The 26,513-nt window shown below is 50.4% G+C and overlaps 1 protein-coding gene across 6 annotated transcripts in view; it reads right to left on the bottom strand.

Moving 5' to 3' along the window:
- Positions 1 to 468: 468 nt before the first annotated feature.
- Positions 469 to 26,513, bottom strand: part of RBMS2 (RNA binding motif single stranded interacting protein 2) — an 80,391-nt gene continuing 54,346 nt past the window's right edge. For 3 of the 6 annotated variants that reach the window (XM_008256679.4, XM_008256678.5, XM_002711082.6), the window contains exons 3-14: positions 19,411 to 19,469; positions 18,582 to 18,673; positions 16,482 to 16,639; positions 8,941 to 9,020; positions 8,699 to 8,808; positions 8,358 to 8,404; positions 8,098 to 8,191; positions 4,624 to 4,701; positions 4,193 to 4,303; positions 3,187 to 3,267; positions 2,883 to 2,967; positions 469 to 2,114 (exon numbers count right to left, since the gene is read on the bottom strand). In XM_008256679.4, the coding sequence (XP_008254901.1) occupies positions 2,887 to 2,967; positions 3,187 to 3,267; positions 4,193 to 4,303; positions 4,624 to 4,701; positions 8,098 to 8,191; positions 8,358 to 8,404; positions 8,699 to 8,808; positions 8,941 to 9,020; positions 16,482 to 16,639; positions 18,582 to 18,673; positions 19,411 to 19,469 (991 nt within the window). In that variant the 3' untranslated portion in view covers positions 469 to 2,114; positions 2,883 to 2,886. Of the gene's footprint in view, positions 2,115 to 2,882; positions 2,968 to 3,186; positions 3,268 to 4,192; positions 4,304 to 4,623; positions 4,702 to 8,097; positions 8,192 to 8,357; positions 8,405 to 8,698; positions 8,809 to 8,940; positions 9,021 to 11,651; positions 12,501 to 16,481; positions 16,640 to 18,581; positions 18,674 to 19,410; positions 19,470 to 26,513 lie in introns of those variants that run through there. The other 3 variants (XR_011380092.2, XR_516732.4, XM_089308554.1) reach the window with 2 other exon arrangements.

The raw sequence follows: 26,513 nt of genomic DNA, 5'->3' as shown, positions 1-26,513 counted from the left end.
GCCCTCTGGGAGTCCAGTCAGCCCAGGGTCTGAGTTTCACCTCCGAGCCTGAGAAGAGCAGCGGCAACCCAGGCATGAGGCGGGCCGCCAGGCTTGTGGCCTGGTGAGGGGCCACACCATCTGCTGTGCTCCCTTTGAGAACAGGAAGGCACAAAGTACTAAGAGATCTTAAGGCTGAATCGGTAATGAGCTGGGGCAAGAGACCAGGGACAGAGAGGAGAGTGGGAGTGGGCCCGTCAGGCTGGGCAGCTCTGGGCAGGCCACTTCCCCTCTGCTCCATGCACTCCTGGAGCGGGGCCTGGACGCCAAAAGCACCAACAAGGAGTTCCTCTGCGTCCCCACTCCTGGCGACCGCCTCAGGCCCCCTCCATCACCGCCCAGGCCCAAATGAGACCCTCGGACTCCAGCAGGTCCGTTCCCGGGAGGAGCTACCGGAGGAGATTTGACAATTGAAAGCAGAACAAATCGTGACCATTTAAACATTTTTTAAATACAGAAAAAAGGGGCAGGAGCAGGGGTTCTGGGAGGCGGAGGAGCGGTGGCAGTGCTGCAGCAGGCCGCACGCACCACCTCCTCAGCACGCTGCCTGCAAGCCTCCGTCAGACGTGGACAGGGTTCCAGGCGTGTTTTCTGTCTCTCGAAGGCATTGACAAGAAAGCAGCTACGCTGTGCTTTCCTTGACTGAGGCTGGAGACAGAAACAAGGCTCACCTGCTCAGCCAAATCCTTCTAGAAGGTTGCTGAGCTTGGGGCTGCCTCACCCCGGGTAAGCCCTTCTGTGAGGAGAATCTCAGCCTTTGCATCCTGGGTGGGGTCAGGGGGCACTGGCAGATGCCTGGTGGGGGCGGGGGCAGGCTGGGCCCCAGCTCAGCTCTTGCTCCCAGCGCCTCACCAGCGCCTCTTCCCCCCTCCACTGTTCGACTTTGCAGAGGCCTGGCAGACAGGCACGTGCCTGGAAGTGAAGGGAGCAGAATTCTTCTCGCCAGGCAAGGCAGCGACCAGGGAAGACGGCAGCAGGGCCTTGCTCCCCGCAAGCCAAGCCACGGCTTCCTCCTGGGCGCGGGCCTCGCAGGGGACGGCCAGAGGGAGGGACTCGGGCTCGGACTTCCCATCCTGCTCCCTGTTGTCCTTCCACAAGAAGGAAAATGCTTGCTGATGGCCTGGGCCCAAGCTCAGGGAAGGGGTCCACACACGGTTCTAGAGCTTCGCCCTTCCCCACCCCCACGGCCAGGTGTGTGCAGGCACAGTGGCCACAGCCTTCTGAGGCCGGCTCCTGCTGGACGCACGGGGTCACAGGTCAGAGCCTAAGAAATCAAGGATCCCACGGCTGCCCCTCCAAGCCAGGTACATGGATGTGTGAAGGCACGCGGTGTCCAGAGCTGGGCTGGGGATCGTCCCCACCCCAGAGAGCAGGGACAACCCTGGGTCAAACTCTTTCAGCTTTGGCATGAGGGATGACATCTGGGGCCAGAGACGTCTTTGCTGTCCCGTGCTCTGCAGGCTGCCAGCAGCACACACCCCCGGCCGCAGATCCCCCGTGGACGGAGGCTGTGCCGCAGGGAGCGCAGGGAAGGGGGCCGGGAGACGTCCCGAGGCAGGGAGGCAGGTGTGGAAAGACCTTTGCTCAGGTGGTGTCAGCTGGCGTGAGAAGCAGCAGAGGCCGGGCGAGTCCGTCCTGAAACGGTCTTCAGCCCCTCGGGCCCACAGGTGGCTTCCAAAGGCTGCAGTTCGTCTCGTGCAAGAGCCTTGGTGCTGTGTCCACGTCCTGAAGCCCAAATGGACTCCTCACCCGGGAGGAGCAGCAGCTTCCGTCACCTCGTTCCTTGCCCAGCTCCCCCAAATTCCACATGAAGTTTCATTCAAAAAATAAGCCCACAAAATTAAAGACTGAACAAAGGTAGCGGAGGCAACTCGGCTGTATGGGAGAGAAAAATGACCAACCTGGAGGAGAGAGGAGGCACAGCGCGCGAGGAGGGCCCATGGGACAGGGACAGGAGTGCACGTTAGCAGCCCGCACCGTGTCCCCAGACACGCATGCATCCACGAAGTCCAGGGCAGCACACGGCGAGCGGGACTCCCTCGTCCACGTCCTAGCACCACAGCTTTCTGGGTTTTCTTAAAGATACAATGACAAATCATTTAAGAGGCCTCCAAAAATAATCCCAATACATACAAAACAGGTTTTTTCGGCCGGCGCCACAGCTCACTAGGCTAATCCTCTGCCTGCGGTGCCAGCACCCTGGGTTCTAGTCCCGGTTGGGATGCCGGATTCTGTCCTGGTTGCCCCTCTTCCAGGCCAGCTCTCTGCTGTGGCCCGGGAGTGCAGTGGAGGATGACCCAAGTCCTTGGGCCCTGCACCTGCATGGGAGACCAGGAAAAGCACCTGGCTCCTGGCTTCAGATCGGCACAGCGCGCTGGCCACAACACACCAGCTGTAGTGGCCACTTGGGGGGTGAACCAATGGAAAAAGGAAGACCTTTCTCTCTCTCTACTCTGCCTGTCAAAAATAAATAAATAAATAAATAACAGGTTTTTTCATGGGGAGGAGCTGCTCCAGCTGAGCTCTTTGAGGGGAAAAACCCACAGCGCAGCTACAAGGGGACAAAAAGCTTTCTTTGCAGAAGGAAAAATGCGTCTTGAACCCTGAGACTGCAGCACAAGTGAGGGCCTCCCAACCCCCATGGCCAAGTAGATGGTGCAGAGGGTGGGGCGCCCGGCCCGCGGAAGACAGTGGCTGTGGCTAGCGCTCTGCGGGGCGACAGACCTGTGTCTGGAGAAATTCATTTCTGTCTGACCTGGCAGGGAGCAGGAACCTAGAGGAGGCACAAACCAGGGAGGGGAGAGAGGGGCCCTGTCTCCGGTCTCCCCATGCACAGGGCTTACCCGGTTACTTGGAGAACTGGAAAGAATAGACCCCAGGGTCAGAGGGGGCATCCACTGCCACCTGGCTCTGCTGGCCGCTGCTATCCTGTACCATGCCCAAGAACAAGAGTCAGCTCACACCGCCCACCGAGCCATCCTTCCTGGACCACCCCTCCACACTCACTGTGTCAGCATGCACACCGCCCCGCCCCCCAGAGCTCAGGGCAGCCTCTCTGTGCCCCGCAAGAGGAAGGCCCTGAGCAGGGGAACCCGCCTCTGTTCACCTCCCTTAGCCTCAGACCAGAGAGGCGACGAAGGCTCTTACCTCCACCGACACACTGGACGAGGGCACCGGGGCGTACTGGGGGATGTAAGCGTTCTGCAGAGCCGCCACCGCGGGCACGTACTAGAACGAAAAATACCGATGGGCTTAGGGCAAGGACTCTTGGCAACGTTTGAAGCACCTGGGAAGCTTAGAAAAGAAAAAACGAAGCCCTGATGCCTGTGTTCTACCTCTAGAGCCCTGGCTTCTTAAAGGTGTGCCAGGCCGTCTAAAGCGCACTGTGGCTTAGAGACACGCCTGCTGCAGGGCTTTCTCCCTCCTTCCCGGCACCTCCTGCTTCTCCTGGGTCTACTGCCTGCTCTGCCTGAAGCCCTCCTGTGTGGGCCAGGAGGCAGCAGACACAAGAAACGGAATGAACGTCACCCACTCTTCCTCTAACTCCCGAGCATTTGGTGAGAACGTCCAGGAAATGAATTTGAACACTTAAACTCACATAGGACAGAAACATCATCAGTGAGTTCTGTGAACTAACAAGCAGGGTGCAGGGGCTGCGTTCCCAGCATCTGGGCGATCAGTTTATCTCCTGTTCTGAGTGTTGCCCTAACGATGCTTAAGTGAGTCCACCATCACTCCTAAGTATCTAGGCTGAAGGGCATCACAGATGTCCCCTCTCCTGCAGGACCCAGTAACCAGAATCTCCACTTTGGGCTGGCCCTGGGGTGTGGTGGGTTAAGCTGCTGCCTGTGACGCTGGCATCCCATATGAACACCAGTTTGAGTCCTGGCTGCTCCACCTCTGATCCAGCTCCCTGCTAATGTGTCTGGGAGAGCAGCAGCAGATGGCCCAAGTATTTGGGCCCTTGCCACACATATGAAAAACTCAGGCGGAGTTCCTGGCTCCTGGCTTTGGCTTGGTCCAGCTTAGGCCACTGTGACCATATGGAGAGTGAACTAGCAGATAGAAAATCTCTCTGTATCTCCCTGTCATTCTGCCTTTCAAAAAGGTAAACATACTTTAAAAACCGAAAAGAAAAAACATGCCACTTTACCGTGCCTGTGCTGCCAAGGGAGAGGTGGCCCAGTTGCTGGGCCAGAGGTCCCACCACGGAGGCCGGCGGCAGTGAAACAGGGTGATCCATCCCTGGCGTCAGGACCGAGCCCTAGAGGCAAGGACAGCACCAGCGGTCAGCAGGCAGCACCCCGGGAAGCCGCCTAAAGCACTGACTGCTGGCGACCAGGACCTCTGAAGCAGACAGACGAGCCAGGTGAGCAGCAGCCCAGACTGGAGCAGGAACAGGCGCTCTGCCGCCTGGCCGGAGAGCCCTGGCCTCAGAATCACGCACACAGAATTGAAGGTTTTAGAGTTGGGCTGCACAGGGACTGAGCCAGAACTCACACCCACATCTCCTGTCATCAAAGCCCACTGTTTTTCTCTACATCACACCGCCTCTTTTGCTTCTGCCCGCTTCTGAACACTCACTGAAGGCTGCATGAGGTACGACTGGTGGTGCATCCAAGATGGGGTGGGCACTTGCAGAGGAGAAGTCTGAGTCACTCTCTAATGCAAGCAAAGACAAACAGAAATGTTAATTCTCTAGAAACTACGGTTCAGCCCGATGACCCCGTAATGTTCTACAAAGCCCAAAAAAGTTGGAATCCTTTCCTCAGAAAATACAAACATTAAGAGTAAATATTTAGGGGCAGGCACTGTGGCGTCACAGCTAAAGCCGCCACCTGCAGAGCCAGTATCCCATGTGGGTACCAGTTCAAGTCCTAATTGCTCCACTTCTAATCCAGCCCTTTGGGAGCTGGCATGCTATGGCCTGGGAAAGCAGAAGAAGATGGCCCAAGTGCTTGGGCCCCTGCACCCATGTGGGAGATCTGGAAGCTCCTGGCTTCAAATCAAACCCAGCTCCAGCCATTGTGGTCATCTGGGGAGTGAATCAGCAGATGGAAGATCTCGCTCTCTGTCTCTGCCTCTAACTCTGCCTCTCAAATAAATAAATCTTTAGGAAAAAAAAAAAAAACAACAGAACAATATTGGCAACTCTTCCAACTAAGTGACCCCATTGAAAAATGGACAAAAGAGGTGAGTGTTTAGCCTAGCAGTTAAGATACTGGTTAAGGGGCTGGCATTGTGCAGTGGTGAGTGCCAGCTCAAGTCCCAGCTGCTCTGCTTCTGATCCAGCTCATTACTCTGCTGCTTTCCCAGGCACGTTAGCAGGGAGCTAGATTGGAAGCGGAGCAGCTGGGACTTGAACCAGTGTTCATATGGGATGCCAGCTTTGCAGGTGGTGCCTCAACCCACTGTTCTACAATGCTGGCCCTAATAATAATTAAATCTTTTTTTTTTTTTAAAGACACTGGTTACAAGGCTCACATTCCACATCAGAGAATACATGGGTTCCAGTCTTGGCTCCAGCTCCTAACTCCAGGGTTCCAGGTAATGAAGCCCCTGGAAGCAGTGGTGCCTGCTCAAGTGAGGGGGTTCCTGCCATCCATGTGGGAGACCTGAGTGAGTTCCCAGCTGCCAGCTTGCACCAGTCCTGGGCCCACCACTGGCTGTGTTAGGCCTGTGGGGAGCACACCGGTAGGTGGTGTACTTTCCTGTCTGTGTCTTAAACGACTTTTTAAATGGGCAAAATATTTAAACACTCATCCGAGAATGATACACAAATGTCCAATAAACATGAAAGAGACTCAAATAAAAAAAACCCAACAACAGCATATAGCACTTCAAACTCATGAGGAAGGCTGTCATTAAAATGACACTATTGGTGGGGGCCACGCCGTGCTGCAGGTTAATCCTCCGCCTGCAGCGCTGGCATCCCATATGAGCACCTGTTCTAGTCCCGGCTGCTCTTCTTCCAGGCCAGCTCTCTGCTATGGCCCGGGAAGGCAGTGGAGGATGGCCCAAGTGCTTGGGCCCTGCACCCCATGGGAGACCAGGAGGAAGCTCCTGGCTTCAGATCAGCGCAGCTCCGACCTGTCTCTCTCTCTGTAACTCTGCCTCTCAAATAAATAAAAGTCTTTAAAAAAAAAAAAAAGACACTGTTGAGGGGATGTAAAAATGCTGCAGCCACTTCAGGAACCACTTTGACAAGAGATTCAAAATAGAGACTGTGTAGCCCAGCGATTCCACTCCCGGGTACACACCCACGTGACATGAAAGGCTATGTCCACACAAACACGTACACAAGCGTTCACAGCAGCCAAAAAGGGGGGCAACTCAGACGGCCCGCTGATAGATGGATAGACAAAACACACCACATTCACACAATGGCATATTATTCAGCTAAAAAAATGAATGAAGTACTGACCTTGCGAAGTGAAAGAAATCAAACACAAAAGAGCATGCGTGGTGGGGCTGAGGCAGTGGTGCAATGGTTAAGCCACTGCCTGTGGTGGCTGCAGGGACCCAAGGACTTGGGCCCCCTTCCATTGCTTTCCCAGGCACATTAGCAGGGAGCTGGATGGGGAGTGGGGCAGCTGGGACACAAACTGGCGCCCATATGGGATGCCGGCACTGCAGGTGGAGGCTTCACTCAACTTCTATGCCTCAGAGCCTCTCCCCTCCTTTTTTTTTTTTTTTTCCAAAGTCCATGTGTTGTATGATTCCATTCATATGAAATGTCCTGAAAAGTCAAATCTATAGACACAAAAAGTGTATTACAGGTTACCTGAGCATTTCAATTCAGTAGGGAAAAGATAGATTTCTTAATAATTTGGTGTTAGGACAACTAGTTACATGCAGTAAGAAAATATAATAGATGGGCCAGCACTGTGGCTCACTTGGTTAATCCTCTGCCTACGGCGCCAGCAACCCGGGTTCTAGTCCTGGTCAGGGTGCCGGATTCTGTCCCGGTTGCTCCTCTTCCAGTCCAGCTCTCTGCTGTGGCCCGGGAGTGCAGTGGAGGATGGCCCAGGTCCTTGGGCCCTGCACCCATATGGGAGACCAGGAGTAGGCACCTGGCTCCTGGCTTTGGATGGGCGCAACGCGCCGGCCGTAGAGGCCACTTAGGGGGTGAACCAACGGAAAAAGACCTTTCTCTCTGTGTCTCTCTCTCACTGTCTAACTCTGCCTGTCAAAAAAAAAAAAAAAAAAAATATATATATATATATATATATAATAAGACCTCTATGTTATGTCAGATATAATAACAGTTTCCTGGGGGACAGACGTTGTGGTCAGTGGGTTAAAAAGCCACTGCCTGGAACACCCGCACCCTGAGTCAGAGCAGAGCGCCAGTTTGAGTTCCAGCTCCTCTGCTGTCCATCTATCTCCCTGCTAATGCACTTGAGAAACAGAAGTGGTGGCCCAAGTACTGGGCCGCTGCCACCCACACGGGAGACCTGGATGGAGCGCTGGGCTCTTTCCTGTGGCCTCACCCAGCCCTGGCCATTGTAGCCATTTGGGGAGTGAGCCAGTGGATGGAAGGTCTGTGTGTGTGTGTGTGTAACTCTGCCCCATCCTGAGTTTCTAATTCAGTAGATCTGGAGAGTCCCAAAATTTATGCTCTAGAAATTCCCAAGGGATGCAATACTTTGATCTGGCACCATATTTTGAGAATCACTGATCTAAGACATTGTTAAAAGAGACAAAAATTTATTTCATACGGTCCAAGTTTTCTAAACTGAACAACTCCCCAAACCGTATACATTTGTGTACTTGCATATTTGTACAAAGAAAAGTATGGAAAATGCCATGTAGTAGGGAACTCACGTGGGTTTACTGTGGGGGTGGTGGAAGGGGCGTAAGAGGGCCCATGTGTGTATAAATGTGAGCGTGGACACTGCTCCTACAGAGTGACTGCACTTTATATTTCCATGTTATTTGCGTGCAATATGTAGCAAGGAAACAAAACCAAAAACCCAAGTGGTTTCTTGCCTTACATTCCTTCACCTGAAACACAGTGGCAGAGAAAGACCCGCCCCACTCTGGGTACAAGCATACCTGATAGGGTGACCCAGGAGACGGAAGGTAAGGGGGGAGCGCAGCCTGAGCAAGCATCCTGCTGGAGGTGATGTTGTAGGGGGCAGGGTAGAACCTGCAGGAAGGAATGTCAATCAGTAATGAGTGACAGGAGTTGCAAAGTAAGGGCAGAGCCACTTCCTGCTAGTCAACTGGTACCCACGAACCAGGATGACACCCTGAGTGCCTGGACACGGGTCATGGTCATTTTCAGGTAGCCTGATGATATATAACACCCTTACCCATTCTGCAGAGCTGTGGTGGGGTCATAGGTCAAGGCCATCCCACCCTATAAAGAAAGAACACAGCATTCATATTGTGAGTCTTGAGTGAGAACAGGAGCCAGGCCAGAATGCAAGACTTGCGGTGTATTTTGTTCAGCCGCTGAAGTCTGGACAAGTCTCACTACAGCTGCTGCAGAGTTTTGCCGACTATGCAGGCTGCGAAACCCTGCATCAGACAGATGCACAGTGAGGAGCCAGCACCTCTGAGGCACAGCTCTGGAGTCTGCCACCTGAGCTCACAGATGTCACGCCACAGTCTCTTCCATTCCACCTTCAGGCCCCCTCTGAGGTCCTCTTACCATGTCTCCATTCCTTGGCCAGGCCCGTCCATTTTGCACAAATTTTCCTTGGTTCTGTCGTTTCTTTGGGCCGCCATCGGCAAATTTGCAAAGCAAAGGATCAGACGGGGCTGTCAAGAGAGAAGGCAGAAGGGCAGCTGAGGCCCACCTCGCTCAGCCCCTCGTTCTCGCGCAGTCTGCTCCAGGCGTCTCATACAAGTCACAGCTTGTGGCTCCCTCGGCCTGACTCCCAGATGCCTCACCTGGTACTCCAGGGGGTGTCTTGATATATTTTCCATTGAAGTGGGTGATGATGGCTTCACACTTCTCTGTGGACTCCATCCTGAGGAGCAAAGAGGGGTTAGGCTCTGGCTCCTGCAGGGGAGCTCTCTGCACATTCCGAGAGAAAGCGCCACTTCCCAGCCCCGCAAATGCCCCCCAAGTCGTGACCAGAGGTCCGCCACACACGTCCAGGGCATCTCGAAGAGGGGTCCCCACGTCTACTAAAGGTTCTCTCAACTGTTTCCTGCAGGGGCTTGTCATAGGAAGGGTGGAGGTCCTCAGGCTACTCCTATCCCAGAGCAGACATGGACGGGCCCACTACTGGGTCTGGGACATGCGGAAGGATACAAGAAATAGTACCTATTACTCTTATTTTTAATACAAAATTCTAAGTGCAAGTTGCTCCTTTGCTCTGATACAAATGCACAAACTGAGAATTTGTCAGTACTTATTCTCTGCTCTGGCTACAGTTATCAAAGTGTAATCAGTTATGACATCATCACTCAGCTCTAAGTCCATGGTCCACTGCGGCAGAAGAAGGGCAGGCAGGAACTACCGGGAAAGAGGACGGGGAAGAAATGTGATCTAGATGCAGCTGTCCACCCAGTGCTCGGTGAGTCAGGACACCCAGAACCCTCTGCGCCCACTCCTGCTCTACCACAAGGTGCTGCACAGGCCACACGAGGGCACAGAAAAGAGTTCTAAAAACTATAGGGGCCCATATAGCACAAGGTATAGTATCTTCACCTATTTCTGCATTTAAAGTAAGTCTAGGTCTATTTTCTATGCCAATAAGCAATAAATATATACAAGCCACACCTCAACAGGAGGTAACTACCGAGAGGCCTCAAATGGAAGCTTTCAGAGAAAACAGCCCATTAGACAGGCATCTTCAGTGGGCTCAGTTCCACGCCTCACAGCAGGCAGGGAGAGTTTCAGGACCTCAGCTTCCCGAAAGGCTCCTTCCTCAAACCCATCGCCTGAGGGATAGCTCTGAATGCCAGTCCCAGTCTCTCCTCACCCACGCGCAATCTCAACAGCAGGCACTGAGACCTGAGCCGCAGCTCCCTTCATAAGTCAGTCAGATGGTTTCCAAGTATTTGCTGTCATCAAAGTTGCAAGACTTTAGCAAAGTCTTCACATAAAAAATCATTTTTGATATCAGATCACCTTGTTTCTGAGCATATAATTCAGAAAGAAGTCTTCCATTCCCATATACATATTTGTGCGAGCAAAGTTTCTCAGTAGGAAAACAAAAAATCACCACCATAACTGATATTAAATCCTCTTATTATAGCACTAAACAATATTCACTGATGGCTACATGACCTAATTAGGAAAATCTAAACAAATTAAAACTTATCTGTCATAGGAGAAACATTTCTAATAAAATTCACTTTTTTTTTTTTGACAGGTGGAGTGGATAATGAGAAAGAGAGACAGAGAGAAAGGTCTTCCATTTTCTGTTGGTTCACCCCACAATGGCCGCTGCGGCCAGCGTGCTGCGCTGATCCGAAGCCAGGAGCCAGGTGCTTCTCCCAGTCTCCCATGCGGGTGCAGGGCCCAAGGACTGCACTCCTGGGCCACAGCAGAGAGCTGGACTGGAAGAGGAGCAACTGGGACAGAACCGGCACCCCGACTGGGACTAGAACTTGGGGTGCCAGCGCCGCAGGCAGAGGATTAGCCTATTGAGCCGCGGCACCAACTTTAAAATTCACTTTTTTAAATAATTTTAATGAACATCTTAATATATTTACATTGTTCAGGGGAACCATGGACTACCAACAGTAAAGATAATTCTTTGGGGGCCAGCTCTGTGGTGTAGCAGGTAAAGCCATTGCCTGCAGTGCCGATATCCCATATGGGCACTGGTTCGAGTCCCGGCTGCTCCACTTCTGATCCAGCTCTCTGCTATGGCCTAGAAAAGCAGTGGAACATGGCCCAAGTCCTTGGGCCCCTGTACCCATGTGGAGACCCGGGAGAGGCTCCTGGCTCCAGATCAGCACAGCTCCAGCCATTGTGGCCACCTGGGGAGTGGGCCAGCAGATGGAAGATCTCTCTCTCTTTGTATAACTCTTTCAAATAAGTAAATCTTAGCCGGCGCCGTGGCTCAATAGGCTAATCCTCCACCTTGCGGCGCCGGCACACCGGGTTCTAGTCCCGGTTGGGGCGCCGGATTCTGTCCCGGTTGCCCCTCTTCCAGGCCAGCTCTCTGCTATGGCCAGGGAGTGCAGTGGAGGATGGCCCAGGTGCTTGGGCCCTGCACCCCATGGGAGACCAGGAAAAGCACCTGGATCCTGGCTCCTGCCATCGGATCAGCACGGTGCGCCGGCTGCAGCGGCGGCCATTGGAGGGTGAACCAACGGCAAAGGAAGACCTTTCTCTCTCTGTCTCTCTCTCTCACTGTCCACTCTGCCTGTCAAAAAATAAATAAAATAAAAAATTAAAAAAAAAATCAAATAAGTAAATCTTTTTTTAAAAAGATAATTCTCTCACAGATTAAGTTATTACACATGTCCTAAGGGCAACAGGGGAACTTCTAAATTTATGCATATGTTTTTGTTGGATAGAAGTATGACAGGATGATCCATAAAAAGACTTCCCACTGTAAGACATGTTTTACTTTAGAGGAGAAAAAAGGAACACTCTAAGAGTGATGAGACTACGAGTACTAAAAAAGAAATAGCCCTTATTTATTATTATTATTATTGATTTTAATATTTAATTTAATTTATTGATTTATTTATTATTGATTGAAAGGCAGAGAGAGAGAGGGAGGAAAGGAGAAAGGGAGGGAGGGAGGGAGATTGAGAGAGATTGAGAGAGAGAGAGAGACAAAGATCTCTCACTCACTGGTTCATTCCCCCAATACCAGTAACAGCCATAGCAGGGACAGGCCAAAGCCAGGAGCTGGAAACTCAGTCCCAGACCTCCCACATGGATGGCTGGAACCAAACCACTTGAGCCACCATCACTGCATCCTGGGATCTGAATTAGCAGAAAGCTGGGACTGGGAGCAGAGAAAGCCCTCGGAGCCAGATACTCCAACACGAGACACAGGCGTTTTAACTGCTAGGGCCAAATGCCTGCCCCCCCTTTTGTAATTTAAGTTTTTAAGCTTTTTATTCAGTGAGAGAAATGCACAGGGGAGTGAGGGCCCTATCCAAGAAAGAAGGGGAAATCTGGATTCATACCCAGCAGAGAAGCCTGCCACGTGGAGGGAACATGCAGGCCTGGAAGCATGGAGCTGCCTGCCCCTTCTTAAAAGTTTGATTTTGTATGTCAAATTACTATTTTTAGATCTCACTTGGATTTATTTATTTATTTGAAAGTCAGAGTTACAGAGAGAGAGAAAGAGAGGCAGAAGGCAGAGAGGTCGAGAGGTCTTCCATTCGCTGGCTCACTCCCAGCTGGCTACAACGGCAGGAGCTGCATCAATCAGAAGTCAAGAGTCAGGAGCTTCCTCCGGGTCTCCCACATGGGTGCAGGGGCCCAAGGACTTGGGCCATCTTCTACTGCTTTCCCAGGCCATGGCAGAGAGCTGGATTGGAAGAGAAGCAGCCGGGACTCGAACCAGTGGCCATATGGGATGCTGGTACTGCAGGCCGCGGCTTTACCAGCTAGGGCGAAGTGCTGGCCCCTCATTTGGATGTATTTTAAATGCTATAACATTTTGATTTAAAATGGCAATGTTTATAAGTTGCTGAAAATTATATTTTGTGAGAATCTAAATGCACGAAGAAAATCTGTAGATAATACAGAAACATGCAAGAGGTTTCAGTTTTTCAAAACTTTCAAAGTAACAGATCTCAGGCATCCTGGGTTATTGTGATAAACTAAAAAAAAAACCAGCAACATCTGCATATCACAGGGACTACTAACTCAAATATTAGTTCACTTATTTTTTTTAAAGATTTATTTATTTGAAAGAGTTACGTAGAGGCAGAGGCAGAGGCAGAGGGAGAGAGAGAGAGAGATCTTCCATCTACTGGTTCACTCCCCAAATGGCTGAATCAGCCAGAGCTGCGCTGATCCGAAGTCAGAAGCCAGGAGCTTCTTCCAGGTCTCCCACGTGGGTGCAGGGGCCCAAGGACTTGGGCCATCTTCTATTGCTTTCCCAGGCCACAGCAGAGAGCTGGAATGGAAGTGGAGCAGCTGGGACTCGAAACGGCACCCATATGGGATGTCAGCACTGCAGACAACAGCTTTACCCACTATGCCACAGCACTGGCCCCTTATTTTTGTTTCTTAAAGATTTATGTAGGGGCCAGCATGGTATTGTGGTGGGTAGAGCTGCTGCCTGCAACACCAGAATCCCATATGGGCACTAGCTGAGTCCCAGTTGCTCCACTTCTGATCAAGCTCCCAGTTACATGGGAAGAGTAATGGAAGATAGTCCAAGTGCTTAGACCCCTACCACCCACTTGGAAGATCTGGAAGAAGCTCCTGGCTCCTGGTTTCAGCCTGCCAGAGCCCCAGTCTGTTGCGGCCATCTTAGGAGTAACGAGTAGATGGAAGACCCCTCTCTGAATCTCCCTCTCCCTGTGCAATCCCTCCTTTTAAATAAATAAATATATGAATCTTGAAAAAAATTACTTATCTATTTGAAAGTCAAGTTACAGAGAGGGAGAGACAGACAAAGAGAGACAGAGAAAGATCTACTGCAGCCGATGCTGTGGCATAGTGGCTAAAGCTGCCCCGTGCAATGTCAGGATCCCATGTGGGTACTTTTTTTTTTTTTTTTTTTTAAGATTTATTTGAAAGTCAGAGTTACACAGAGAGAGAAGGAGAGGCAGAGGCAGAGGCAGAGGCAGAGAGAGAGAGAGAGAGAGGTGTTCTATCTGCTGGTTCACTCCCCCATTGGCTGCAATGACTGGAGCTGCGCCGATCAGAAGCCAGGAGCTTCTTCTGGGTCTCCCACGTGGGTGCAGGGGCCCAAGGATTTGGGTCATCTTCTACTGCTTTCCCAGGCCATAGCAGAGAGCTGGATCAGAAGTGGAGCAGCCGGGACTTTACCGGTGCCCATATGGGATGCCAGCACTGCAGGTGGCAGCTTTACCCAATACACCACAGTGCCGGCCCCAGGGGTGCTGCACCACGTGGGAGACCCAGAAGAAATCCTGGCTTCGGACTGGCACAGCTTCGGCCTGGCACAGCTCCGGCAGTTGCAGCCACTGGGGAGTGAACCAGCGGATGGAAGACCTCTCTCTTTCTCTGCATAACTTTGTCTTTCCAGTAAATAAATAAATCTTTAAAAAAAGAAAGAAAAAAAGAAAGATCTTCCATCTGCTGGTTCACTCCCCAGATGGCTGCAATAGCCAAGGCTGGGCCAGGTTGAAGCCAAGACCTTCTTCTAGGTCTCCTATGTGGGTGGCATCGGCCCAAGGACTATAAGGTAACCACTGTGCAATGAGAAATGAGGTATGAGTGCCCATTCTGATACCAAGGTTTAAGAAGTTGTGTATCTGTTTTAGAAGTGCAGTTACTTAAGGTTGAAGCATTTCCTCTTTAAATATATGTATAATTTTTTCAAGTGGCTATGAAGATGCTGAACACTTAAACAGTTGCTTAGATATTTTGATTATTTAATAAATTGAACTGTTCAGCATTTCTTCTGTTCTAGATAGAAAAGGTATTAAGACAACTAAGGGTCCCATGAATTGAGAGAGGCTGAGGACCTGTGCTTTAAGAGGCTGAGAGCAGAGTTTACAGGCCCCAAGCCCGGGAAGTCCCCTTTGGTTATTCCTGGGAATGCCAGCAGGTGGTGTCACTAAGATGGAGCCTACTAGGAAAAAGGAGCTTTTTGCCAAGGTCTGCAACAGTGAGGGAGCACTCAGGAACCAGACAAGATACTATGGAACGAAAATGAACCTTAGTCCACTAGTTTTCAAACTCAAAAATGAACAAAACAGAACCTCTTTTTGTACAAAACCTTAAGATAAATAAAAGTAGAAACTTTCTTAAGCGGCTGACGCCCTACCAGTGACACCAGCGCCCAGCAGAGGGAGCCCTGGAGCACTCTGCGGCCCCAGGAACACCTGAGAGGAAGCACTTATCTAAGTCAGTGTCCATTTCTCAGGTCCACAAAGGTTCCCACATGTATGATACCACAGGCCAGTTAGTGGCAGAGCTGGTTCTAAGATGTCGGTCTCCCAACAGATCGCAAAGGTAGACCAAGGCTTCTGCTTCAGCCTGCTCATCTTGATGCCGGCAGTATTAGGGCAATGCTGTACCCGCTGTCCCTGGGAGACCTTGGGCAAATCACTTCACTCTGGGAAATTCACTTTCTTCATCTATAAAGTGGAGAATATTTATTTATGTTCTTTAGTTTTTATTTCATGATCATGACTTTAACTCTGCAACCCAGCCAGACTTGGAGGAACCGAGTAAGGAAACCATGGAAAACCCAAAGAACTGCAGGATATCAGGAGCAGATGGGAGGGAGGGGTGCTCTCCTGAGCTGGTGGTTAAGATAAAACAGAAACCAGATGATCTGAGGGGCCCACAGTTGGCAATAGTCATCTTCTAGCTGGCCTTGTCATTCTCAGACCCAAAGTGCTCCACGGCTTCCACAATACTCACGCCCCCTTTCACTCTGCCAATGACCACACACTTGCCATCCAACTCTTCTGTCTGGGCAGTGCAGATGAAAAACTGGGAACTGCTGTGTTGAGTCTAGCACTTGTCACAGACAAGATGAAATGTAGGAGCTGGTGCCATGGCACAGTGTGTTGGTCCTCTGCTTGTGGCACTGGCATCCCATATGGGCACCAGTTCTGGTCCCAGCTGCTCCTCTTCCAATCCAGCTCTCTGCTATGGCCTGGGAAAGCAGCAGAGGATGGCCCAAGTGCTTGGGCCCCTGCACCCACATGGGAGACCTGAAGAAGCTCCTGGCTCCTGGCTTCAGATTGGCACAGCTCTGGCCGTTGCGGCCATTTGAGGAGTGAACCAGCAGAAGGAAGACCTTTCTCTGTCTCTCCCTCTCACTGTAGTTCTATCTCTCAAATAAATAAATAAAATCTAAAAAAAATAAAATAAAAAAAGATGAAATGTAGAATATTTAGCTCACTGGGTTGTTTGTTGTGAAGATGAAACGAAGATAATATACCAACAAGATATTCAGTAAGCTGTACTAATATAGAGAATTATTTTATTCTGGTTAGGTCTAGATCAAAGAAACACAGACTAGAGGAGCAGGAAACAGTGGGGAAGAGATAAGGATCTGGGGACTAATGGGTTTTCGAGTCTTGTGACTTATAATAAAATGAACTTTTGATTTATTCAAGTATTTTTGACCAATAGTTTGAGGAGGCAGAGATTTTTTTTTTTAAGGGAAAGAGTTTATTGCAGGAAACCTGACAGACTGGAGTGAAGGGGCAAAGAAGGAAAAGAGGGAGAATGAGAGCGTAAGAGAGAGACAGACAGAGAGAGGTCAGGAGAGAAAGAGAGAGACAGAGATATTTTTGGTGACATCCTGACATTCTTATTAACCTTGTCATCTCCCGTGGTTGCCACCCCTCACCTTGCAAAGCCGACCCCTCTGCTGGTCCCGCTGGTGTCTCGCAGGATCCGGGTAGAGATGACCTGGCCGAAGGGCTTCAGCATCCCCTCCAGCTCCTGCTCATCCATGGACAGTGGCAGGTTTGAGATGTATAAATTGGTGGGGTCCTGCTCCTGTTGCTATAGAAATAGAAATAAAGGTGAGGAAATGAGGCTCATGTCTTACCCCTGCCTCACCCTTAACCCTCGTCCACCAAATAACATTTCAGTAAAGAGACAGTAGGAAGAGTTCTGCAGAAACCAAGGGAATCCTGACTTTGTAACACCCAGTTGCACTACCATGGGTTGGATATTGTCCAGGAGGAAAACAGCATATTTAATATTTCCAATATCATCCAAGCGCACTGTAAGTCATCAGCGGTGCTGGGCTCTTTAAGGAAGAGGCAGAGCAGCCACCCTCCCCCAACAGCCTGCTCCAGAGGCTGATTCCCTGGGACTGCCTTGCTCCATGGCTGGATTGTTTTGAGTAATCCCCCTCCCCCTCTTCCGGCCGGCCGAGGCAGAATTCTCTGAACAGGAATGCCTGCTCATTCCCTGAGAGGGAAAGCAGGAAGAGGGGAAGGGGCCAGACAGGGCCAGATGTGTAGTTCACTGGGTCACCACAGAGCTCAGAAAGCTCTAATCTCCTAGGAACCTTGAAGCCTCCTAAACTTCAGAGTCTCCCACCCCACTCCCCTCTCCTCGCACCCCTGCAAAAGGCAGGGTGAGAGAGAAAGGGAGAAAGACAGAGATCTTGCATCTGCTGGTTCATTCCCCAAATGGCTGCAACTGCCAGAGCTGGGCCAGGCTGAAGCCAGGAGCCTCATCTGGGTCTTCCACATGGGTAGCAGGAGTCCAAGTACCTGAGCTATCATCTGCTGTCTCCCAGGTGCATTAGCAGGAAGCTGAATGGGAAGGAAGGAGCCAGGACTTGAACTGGCACGCTGATACAGGCTGTGGCTATCCCAAGCAGTACCACAGTGAACACCCCTAAACTTTTGAGCTTTTGTCAGAGGGCTCTCCTCCAGAAAGAGGTGGGAGAGCACCTCCAGGCAGGTAGGACACACAAAGCGGCAATCTCCTGACAGCTGTACTTTGAATCATTTGTTGGGCCGGCACGGTGGCATGGCAGGTTAAGCCACTGTCTGTGATGCTGGTATCCCTTGAGCACCACTTCAAGTCCCAGCTGCTCCACTTCTGATCCAGCTCCCTGCTAATGTTCCCAGGAGGCAGATGATGATGGCTGTAGTGTTTGGGCCCCTGCGACCCACACGGGAGACCCAGACCAAGTTCCAGGCTCCTGGCTTCGGCCTGGACCAGTCTCCACCATGGCAGCCATTTGGGGAGTGAACAAGCAGATGGAAGATCCGTTTCTTCTTCTGCATCACTTTGCCTTTCAAATAAATAAGATCTTAAAAAAAATTCAGTCATCCCTCTGCCCTTGACAGTGGGTCCCCAGCAATCTTAACACCCCATCTGTCTCTCCTTTCAGGATTTCCTTTTCCTTTAACCATTTCAGCAAAGGCAGAAGCACAGCGTGTTCACGCCTGCCTCAGACAGCCAGGCAGGGCTCGACTCCACATAGGAGAAGTGATAGAAAAGCTCTCCGTGTCCAGTGATCAGATGACAAGCCAGAGCCGAGCAGGGACAGCTTCCTCTCTTGTTGTGCTTCCCGCCCCTCCCCAAACCACCACCCTGCTGGACAGGGACAGGATCCGGAGGTGGAGAACATTGTTCTGCACTTCGGAGTTGCACAACTGGCTTCTTCAGAGAACGTTGCGAAACTGCCAGGCTCCCGGAGGCAAGTGGGGTCAGGGTGGGGCCAGGGCGGTGGCAGGAGCCCCAGCAGGGCCCGGCCTTTCTGCTTGCCAACTTCACCTGATACGAAGGACTTGGAGTGCATTCTTCCTCCTGCAGCCCGGGTGCTCAGGGCCTCTGGCCAGATGTAGTCAGAAAGCAGAGCCGGCAGCACCGGCCCATCACATCACCTTCACGGTTCATAAGCACTCCAGAAGCCAGGGAACCAGAACCTTGGTGCCCACCACAACCCTTTGGGGAAACAGCTGTGGGGACCACACCTTACCTTTGCCATCTGTGCCTGCACGCCACTGGCTCTCAGGGCCGTGACAGCCTTCTGGGCAGCCGAGGGGCTGTCAAAATCCACAAAGCCATAGCCTGGAACAGGGAAACAGCATCACTGGGAGATGGGAGGTGAGAGGGGCAGGAAGCCCAGGCCTTTCAGGAGACAGAGGCAGAGTTATGATCCATGAAGCAGAAGTGGGAGGGAGAGAGAGAGATGAAGAGTTTTCGGGTGCTTATCCATACCTCAAAACCAGAGACCTTATCTGTTTGTGGCTAACGATGCCAGGGGTAATGAGGTCCCTGTGGACCCTGCCCTTCTCCCCCCACCTGGAGAAGTATGAGGCATCAGGAACTAGGCTCTTCAAGTAACCTACAGCCCATCCCCACACCTCAAAAAGAACCCCCTTCCCTCTTTTCTAGACACACCCCAGAAATGCCGGCATGCAGGGCAGACAGACACCTGCTGGAGAAGCCCCTCCCACCCCAACCTACGGCCCTTTCTCCTCCTGCGTTTTTCCAGCACCACCAAGAGCTGCTCAAAACCCAGGGAACTACTCATCCTCAGAGGAGATCCGCCAAGTCATCCCCTCCCCCAGCAAAGCCACCACCGATGACCCCTGTGCACGAGGTTCAGGGGACACCTCAGGGACACGACCCCGGTTCAGCTCTAGCTATCTGGGCTCCAAGGAATCTAAACATCTACTGATGTTGAAGCCTGAAAATCACAGGCTCCTCCCTGGCACCACATGCTCAGGACTCAGGGGTGAAGGGCAGAAGCAGGGGACGGTCCCTCACTGCCGCCTCCACCGGCAGGAGAGTGACTTTCTCACCTTTGCACTTGTTTGTGGTCTTGTCCAGTATGGCCTTAGTGGAGACAATCTTGCCATATCTAAGGTAGAGGAGAATGCAAAGTGATACTCTGGGGACAGGGATCGAGACAGCTGGATGAATCTAGGCCCTTTCTTGGTCCGCGTCATGATACTTTTCCTACTCAAATCTTAATAAAAACAAAAAGGAAATGAACAACAAACAGTAGCCTTAGTGGAAACCTATTCCCTAAAGGGGCCTATAAGGAAATACGTGACTGCAGTCCTTATAACACCAACACTGTTCTCTCCTCTTCCCCAAGACTCAGACACGTTAGAGAGAGTCCTTTTGGGAAAGAAGCTTGGCAATGTCCACACAGCAGAGGGGAGGGCAGAGCTCCAGCAACAACTTTTGGTATTACTGATCTTCCCTGCACAGATACCATTCCTACCATGGAAAACAGCAGACCTCTCCCCCCATCCTTCTACTGACCCCTAGGTGAAGGTCACCTGAGCCCAACTGCTTTGGTTCAAATCCTGGTTCTGCCACTTTCTAGCTATGTGATTCTTTTTAAAGATCTATTTATTTGAAAAGAAGACACACAGAAGTGTGTGTATATATATAGAATCTCTCTCCATATATATATGGAGAGAGAGAGAAACAAGGATTAAGAGAGAATGAGAATCTTCTCAAATGGTCGCAATGGCTGGGCCAGGTCAAAGCTAGGAGCCAGAAACTCCAGCCAGGTCTCCCATGTGGATGGCAGGAACCCAAGCACTTTTGGCCATCATCTGGAATTTTCCCAGGCATGTTAGCAGGAAGTTGGTTATGTGTGATTTTGAATAAGATATTTAAACTTTCTGTGTCTCAGTTTTATTGTCTATGAAATGGAGATAAGATTGTTGAGACTATGAAATGAGTTAATGAATATAAAGCATTAATACATACTATATGGTAAGCACTTATAAAATCTTAACTGTTGTTATTGTTGTTATATTTACTGGACTTCAACTTTATTGCAAATAGTTCTCTCTTCTGCCTTATTCTAAGACTTCAATTTCTCATTGTCAATATTTGAGTGTGTTAAGAGAGAGAGGAAACAGGACCAGGGGTAAGCATTCAGAAAGCTATCTTGGGGTGAGTGTTTAGCTTAGCCAGCAGTTAGGATACCTGTGTCCCACAGCAGAGTGCCTGGGTTCAGTGCCAGCTTTGGCTCCTGACTCCAGCTTCTTGCTAATGCGTACCCTGGGAGGTAGGGTGATGGCTCAAATAACTGGATTCCTCCCAACCTCATGGGAGACGTGACTGCATTCCTGGCTCAGTCACGGAAGTTGCAGGCATCTGGGGAGTGAACAAGCATATGGGGAGGGGTGAGTCTGTCTCCCTTTCTCTGCTTCTCAAGTGAAACAAAAGAAAAGAAGAGATGAGAAAAGATCATCTAAAACTTGACGATAAGGCAAAAGGCAGGAAAACTGCATAGACTTAAAAAAATTTCTTTATTTGAAAGGCAGAGAGACAGAGGGAGAGAGACCAAGAGGGCAAGATTTTCCACCTGCTGGTTCATTTCCCAAATGGCCACAACGCCTGGGACCAAGCTGAAGCCAAGAGCTTCTTCTGGGTCTCCTTTGTGGGTACAAGGACCCAAGCACGTGGGTCATCTTCTACTACTTTCCCAGGCACATTAGTAGGGAACTGGATCGGAAGTGGAACAGCTGGACTTGAATGGTGCCCATATGGGATGCTGGTGCTGCAGGAGGAGGCTTAACCTTCTACACCACAGCACCGTCCCCTGGACATTCGTTCAAAATGTCACTCTGGAACATTCTCTAAAAGGCCCTTTTCAGGAATTCTTTAAAAAATTTATTTGACAAGGGCCGGCGCCATGGCTCAATAGGCTAATCCTCCACCTAGCGGCACCGGCACACCGGGTTCTAGTCCTGGTCAGGGCGCCGGATTCTGTCCCGGTTGCCCCTCTTCCAGGCCAGCTCTCTGCTGTGGCCCGGGAAGGCAGTGGAGGATGGCCCAAGTGTTTGGGCCCTGCACCCCATGGGAGACCAGTATAAGCACCTGACTCCTGCCTTCGGATCAGCGTGGTGCACCCGCCGCAGCGCGCCAGCCATGGCGGCCATTGGAGGATGAACCAACGGCAAAAGGAAGACCTTTCTCTCTGTCTCTCTCACTATCCACTCTGCCTGTCAAAAAAAAAAAAAAAAATTATTTGACAAGGCCGGCGCCACAGCTCACTAGGCTAATCCTCCACCTTGTAGCGCCGGCACACCGGGTTCTAGTCCCAGTCGGGGCACCGGATTCTGTCCTGGTTGCCCCTCTTCCAGGCCAGCTCTCTGCTATGGCCAGGGAGTGCAGTGGAGGATGGCCCAAGTCCTTGGGCCCTGCACCCCATGGGAGACCAGGATAAGTACCTGGCTTCTGCCATCAGATCAGCACGGTGCGCCAGCCGCAGTACAACGGCTGCGGTGGCCATTGGAGGGTGAACCAACGGCAAGGGAAGACCTTTCTCTCTGTCTCTGTCTCACTGTCCACTCTGCCTGTCAAAAAAAAAAATTTTTTTTTTATTTGACAGTTAGTGAGAGAGAGAGAGACAGAGAGAAAGGTCTTCCTTCTGTTGGCTCATCCCCAAAATGGCCGCTACAGCCGGAGCTACGCCAATCCGAAGCCAGGAGCCAGGTGCTTCCTCCTAGTCTCCCATGGGGTGCAGTGCCCAAGCACTTGGGCCATCCTCCACTGCCTTCCTGGGCCACAGCAGAGAGCTGGACTGGAAGAGGAGCAACTGGGACTAGAACTCAGTGCCCATATGGGATGCCAGCACCACAGGCAGAAGATTAACCAAGTGAGCCACAGCGCTGGCCGTAGGAAATTTTTTTAAAGATTTATTTATTTGAAAGGCTGAGTTACAGAGAGGCAGAAATAGAGAGAGGTTGGTCTTCCACCCACTGGTTTACTCCCCACATGGCCACAATGGCAGGAGCTGGGCCAATCCAAAGCCAGGAGCCAGGAGCCTCATCTGGGTCTCCCGTGCGTGTTCAGGGGCCCAAGGACTTGGGCCATCTTCTACTGCTTTCCTATGTCACAGCAGAGAGCTAGATTGGACGTGGAACAGCCAGGACTCGAATTGGCACCCATATGGGAAGCTGGCAAGTGCAGGCGGCGGCTCTATCTGCTATGAGGGCCCTAGGAATATTTCATTATCTAGGAGGCTGTTTCTTGGCTGGATTATTTACTGCTTATTAGGGCCCAGATTTGTAAAGATAGGTTAACTTGCAGACTTTTGTCCAGTAAAAATGCAAATAAAGCCTTTCCAGCACAAACGATAACCCAGAGGTTACTGGTTTTATTATTCCAAAGGATACAGACTACTTTTATATCTAACTTCACAATTTTTTTTTCTTTTTATAAAGTTCAGGTTTGTTTTTCTTTTTCTTTTTTTAGATTTTTATTTGAGACATAGAGTTATAGACAGAGAGACGGAGAAACAGAGAATGAGGTCTTCCACCCGCTGGTCCACTCCCCAGATGGCAGCAACGGCTGGAACTGGCGCTGCTCTGAAGCTAGGCACTTCCTCTGGGTCTCTCCCGCGGGTGCAGGGGCCCAAGCACTTGCACTTGGGCCACCTTCTTTCCCAGGCAACAGCAGAGAGCGGGATCAGAAGAGGAGTAGCCTAGGCTAGAACCGGAGGCCATATGGGATACTGGCACTGCAGGTAGAGGCTCAGCCCACTACGCCACAGTGCCGGCTCCTAACCTCACAATCTTATTCCAACAGTCTTTCTTCAGTGTTATAAATACTGAGCTCCACAAATTCCCTCTGAATCCACTTTACCAGCCTGCGATTCCCTCCTTAATGAGTTAAGTAAATCCTTGACATGTGCTCATTCTATATTCATATGAGAGTCATGTTTTTCAATTTTTTGAAGTCTACATTGGCAGCAGAGTCATGTGGGACTCCAAAATCTTGAAAAGTGGGGTATCACAGACCAGGAATTACACTGGAGGTGTTCCTAGAAAAAAGCCTGCACATGCCACTCTAGGAGGACAAAAATATTAAAGAGACAGAAAAGAAATCACCAACGGATCAGCAGCACAAGAGCTAACCGAAAACAGTTGGCAGGCACTGCACTGGAGCCCAGCACCCAAAACAAGCACTTTTTTTTTTCCACCTCTCCTCTCATCCCTAAAGAACTTACAATGATTGATTTATTTGTTTTTACTCCTTGGCGGCCTCTCCCTGACTTTTTTAGTGGAGCTTCTGTGACCCAAAAGATTAGACAGAATAAGCCAAGCAATGCCCTGGAGGCTGGGCAAAGAACACATTAGAAGTAGGGGTGGGAGGTGGGGTGGAGATGGATGTGTCAATCCTAGCCCTCTGGGCTGCATACTTGGATTCTTTCCCAAATTTCAGCAAGGGGTGGGACTAGGAGGAGCCTGACTGTAGGCCAGAGGACACACATGCTCTTGCTCTCCCTGTCAAGGCCCCAGGGTGGAGCTGGCTGTGGTCTAGCAGCCTGAGACTCTGAGCTCAGAATTTCCACTGCAGCTGGCAACAGCTGGGTCACTGCTGCTTCCTCCTTGGAAAAAGGAGGCCCTCCAAGAGAACCAGGAGTTCCAGTCCCAGACTCCAAGCCTCTCTTTCCAGCCCACCAGAGTTTAGGATCCAGCAACATTTACTTCTCGTGCAAGCCAGGAAGAGACAACTGGGACAAAGGCAGGAAGTCCTTCTGCACATGAGAAACACCCTTCCTAGAAAGGCTTACTAAGCCTGCTCCCTGCATCCACTAGGGCTCCACCCACCTGCTCTTTTCAGCCTCCCTTTCTCCTCCCCCGAGCTCTCCTGGCACCAATTCCCACCCCTGCCTCCCTCTGGCTTCTCCACAGTCCCCTTTTGGGCTGCTTACTTCCATCCTACGTGCTGATCCTGACTACTCTCATCCCTTTAGACACAGCAAATGATGAGGCAACTACTGGGAAAGGCAAAGTAAAAGCCTCAAAGTACAGTGAAGCTGAATTGAGTTTCTTCTCTCACTTGTGATGGGAGAGGATTTTTGTAGCACGTATTGTTTAGTACAACAGAGTATGGAAGGGGCCGGTTTTGTGGCTTACTAAGTAAAAGCCACCACCTGTGAAGCCACTGGCATCCCATGTGACACTAGTTGGAGTCCCGGCTGCTCCACTTCCAACCCAGCTCCCTGCTGATGGCCTGGGAAAGGCAGCAGAGGACGACCCAAGTGCTTGGGCCCTTGCATCCACGTGGGAGACCCAGAAGAAGCTCCTGGCTCCTGTTGTGGCCATTTGGGGAGTGAACTAGTGGACGGAAGATCTCTGTTTCTCCTTCTCTCACTTTCAAATAAATAATTAAAAAAAAAGAGTACAGAAATCAAGGACCTACATTGATAAGATACTGCTCTCTCACAGCCAACACATTTGTCCAATCTCAGCACCCCTAAAAATGACTAGTCTTAGATCAAGTCCCTAGAGTTCCACCTAAATACTTTCCCAGCAAAGTAAGCTAAGAGAAAGAGCGAGCCAGCTTTATAGCTACACCTAGCCCTTAGATACAGAGTTGCATGACCTGGTACTGGCAAAACTCCATATGATCTGCATGAGCAAAAAACTACCTCAGAAAACCTTGTAAAGGATTTTCTAGAAGATCTCTGCTACTACAACATTTTGGAGTAAAAGGTTCTCCAGGATCTAGAACAGCTAGAATATACCCATAGTGCCACAGGAGTTTGAATTAGCTTAACCATTGCATAAAATTAGTTAGTAGTATCTGTAAAAGCCGAGCAGATGTCTATCCAATGACTCAGCAATTTTACTCCTATGTAATACCTAGTGTGTACACACATGACTACAAGATGACAGTAGGTGGGGCCAGCGCTGTGGCATAGTGGGTAAAGCCGCTGCCTGCAGTGCTGGCATCCCATATGGGCACCAGTTTGAGTCTTGGCTGCTCCACTTCCAACCCAGCTCTCTGCTATGGCCTGGGAAAGCAATGGAAGATGGCCCAAGGCCTTGGGCCCCTGCACCCGCATGGGAGCCCCAGAAGAAGCTCCTGGCTCCTGGCTTTGGATCAGCGCAGCTCCAGTCATTGAGGCCAACTGGGGAGTGAACCAGCAGATGGAAGACCTCTCTCTCTCTGCCTCTCCTTCTCTCTGTGTGTAACTGACTTTCAAGTAAATAAATCTTTAAAAAAAAAAAAAAAAAGAAAAAGATGACAGTAGGTTCATGGCAGTACTATTTATATTCATAAGTCACAAATGGAAACAACCCAAATGTCCAACAGTAGAATGAGTAATTGTTATATTGCTGTGATGGAAATGTATACAGCAATAATAACATTTTGTGGGGTGGGGATGTTGTGCAGTAGGTAAGTCACTAAGTGGGCATATCTATATCCCGTATTGGAGTTTCTGGTTTGAGTCCTGGCTACTCTGCTTCCAGTCCAGTTTCTTGCTATTGTATACCCTGGGAGACAGCAGATGATGGCTCAAGTACTTGGGTTCCTGTCACCCATGTGGGAGACTTGGAGTTCCTGGCTTCTGGTTTCAGCCTGGCCCAGCTCAGGCTGTTGCAGGCATTTGAGGAGTGAACCAGTGGATAGAAGATCTTTGTTTCTCTCTGCTTTTCAAATAAAATGTAAAAATTTTTTTTCTTTAAAAGAAAAAGTTTTGCAACATGCAATGAATCTCACAAACAACATTTAGCAAAAGCAGCCAGACATAGAAGGTTATATATACCTTATGATCATATTTATATGAAGTTCAAACAGGCAACACCAACCTATTATTTAGAAGCCAACTAGTGAATATCTGAGGGATGGGTGTTTTAATTGTGAGGGAGACTTTTGTAGAGCTGCTAATGTTCTGTTTCTTGATCTGGGACACAAAGGATAATTACAAGAGGGGATTCTCTTTGTGAAAACTTCCTGTACTGGGGACAGGAGTTTAGCATAGCAGGTAAAGACACTGCTTAACATGCCCACATCCCATAACAGTGCCTGGCTTCAAGTGCTGGCTCTGCTTCCAATTCCAGCTTCCTGCTAATGCAACACCTTGGGAGGCAGTACGTGATGGATCCAGTACTTTACTTTTTACAATATTTATTTGAAAGGC

Source organism: Oryctolagus cuniculus, chromosome 11, assembly GCF_051225735.1.
Source record: "Oryctolagus cuniculus isolate XC-2025 breed Fujian yellow rabbit chromosome 11, ASM5122573v1, whole genome shotgun sequence".
In the NCBI taxonomy this organism is placed as follows: domain Eukaryota; kingdom Metazoa; phylum Chordata; class Mammalia; order Lagomorpha; family Leporidae; genus Oryctolagus; species Oryctolagus cuniculus.
Note: the sequence above shows the minus strand (reverse complement) of the source record. Positions and strands in the feature narration are given on the sequence as shown.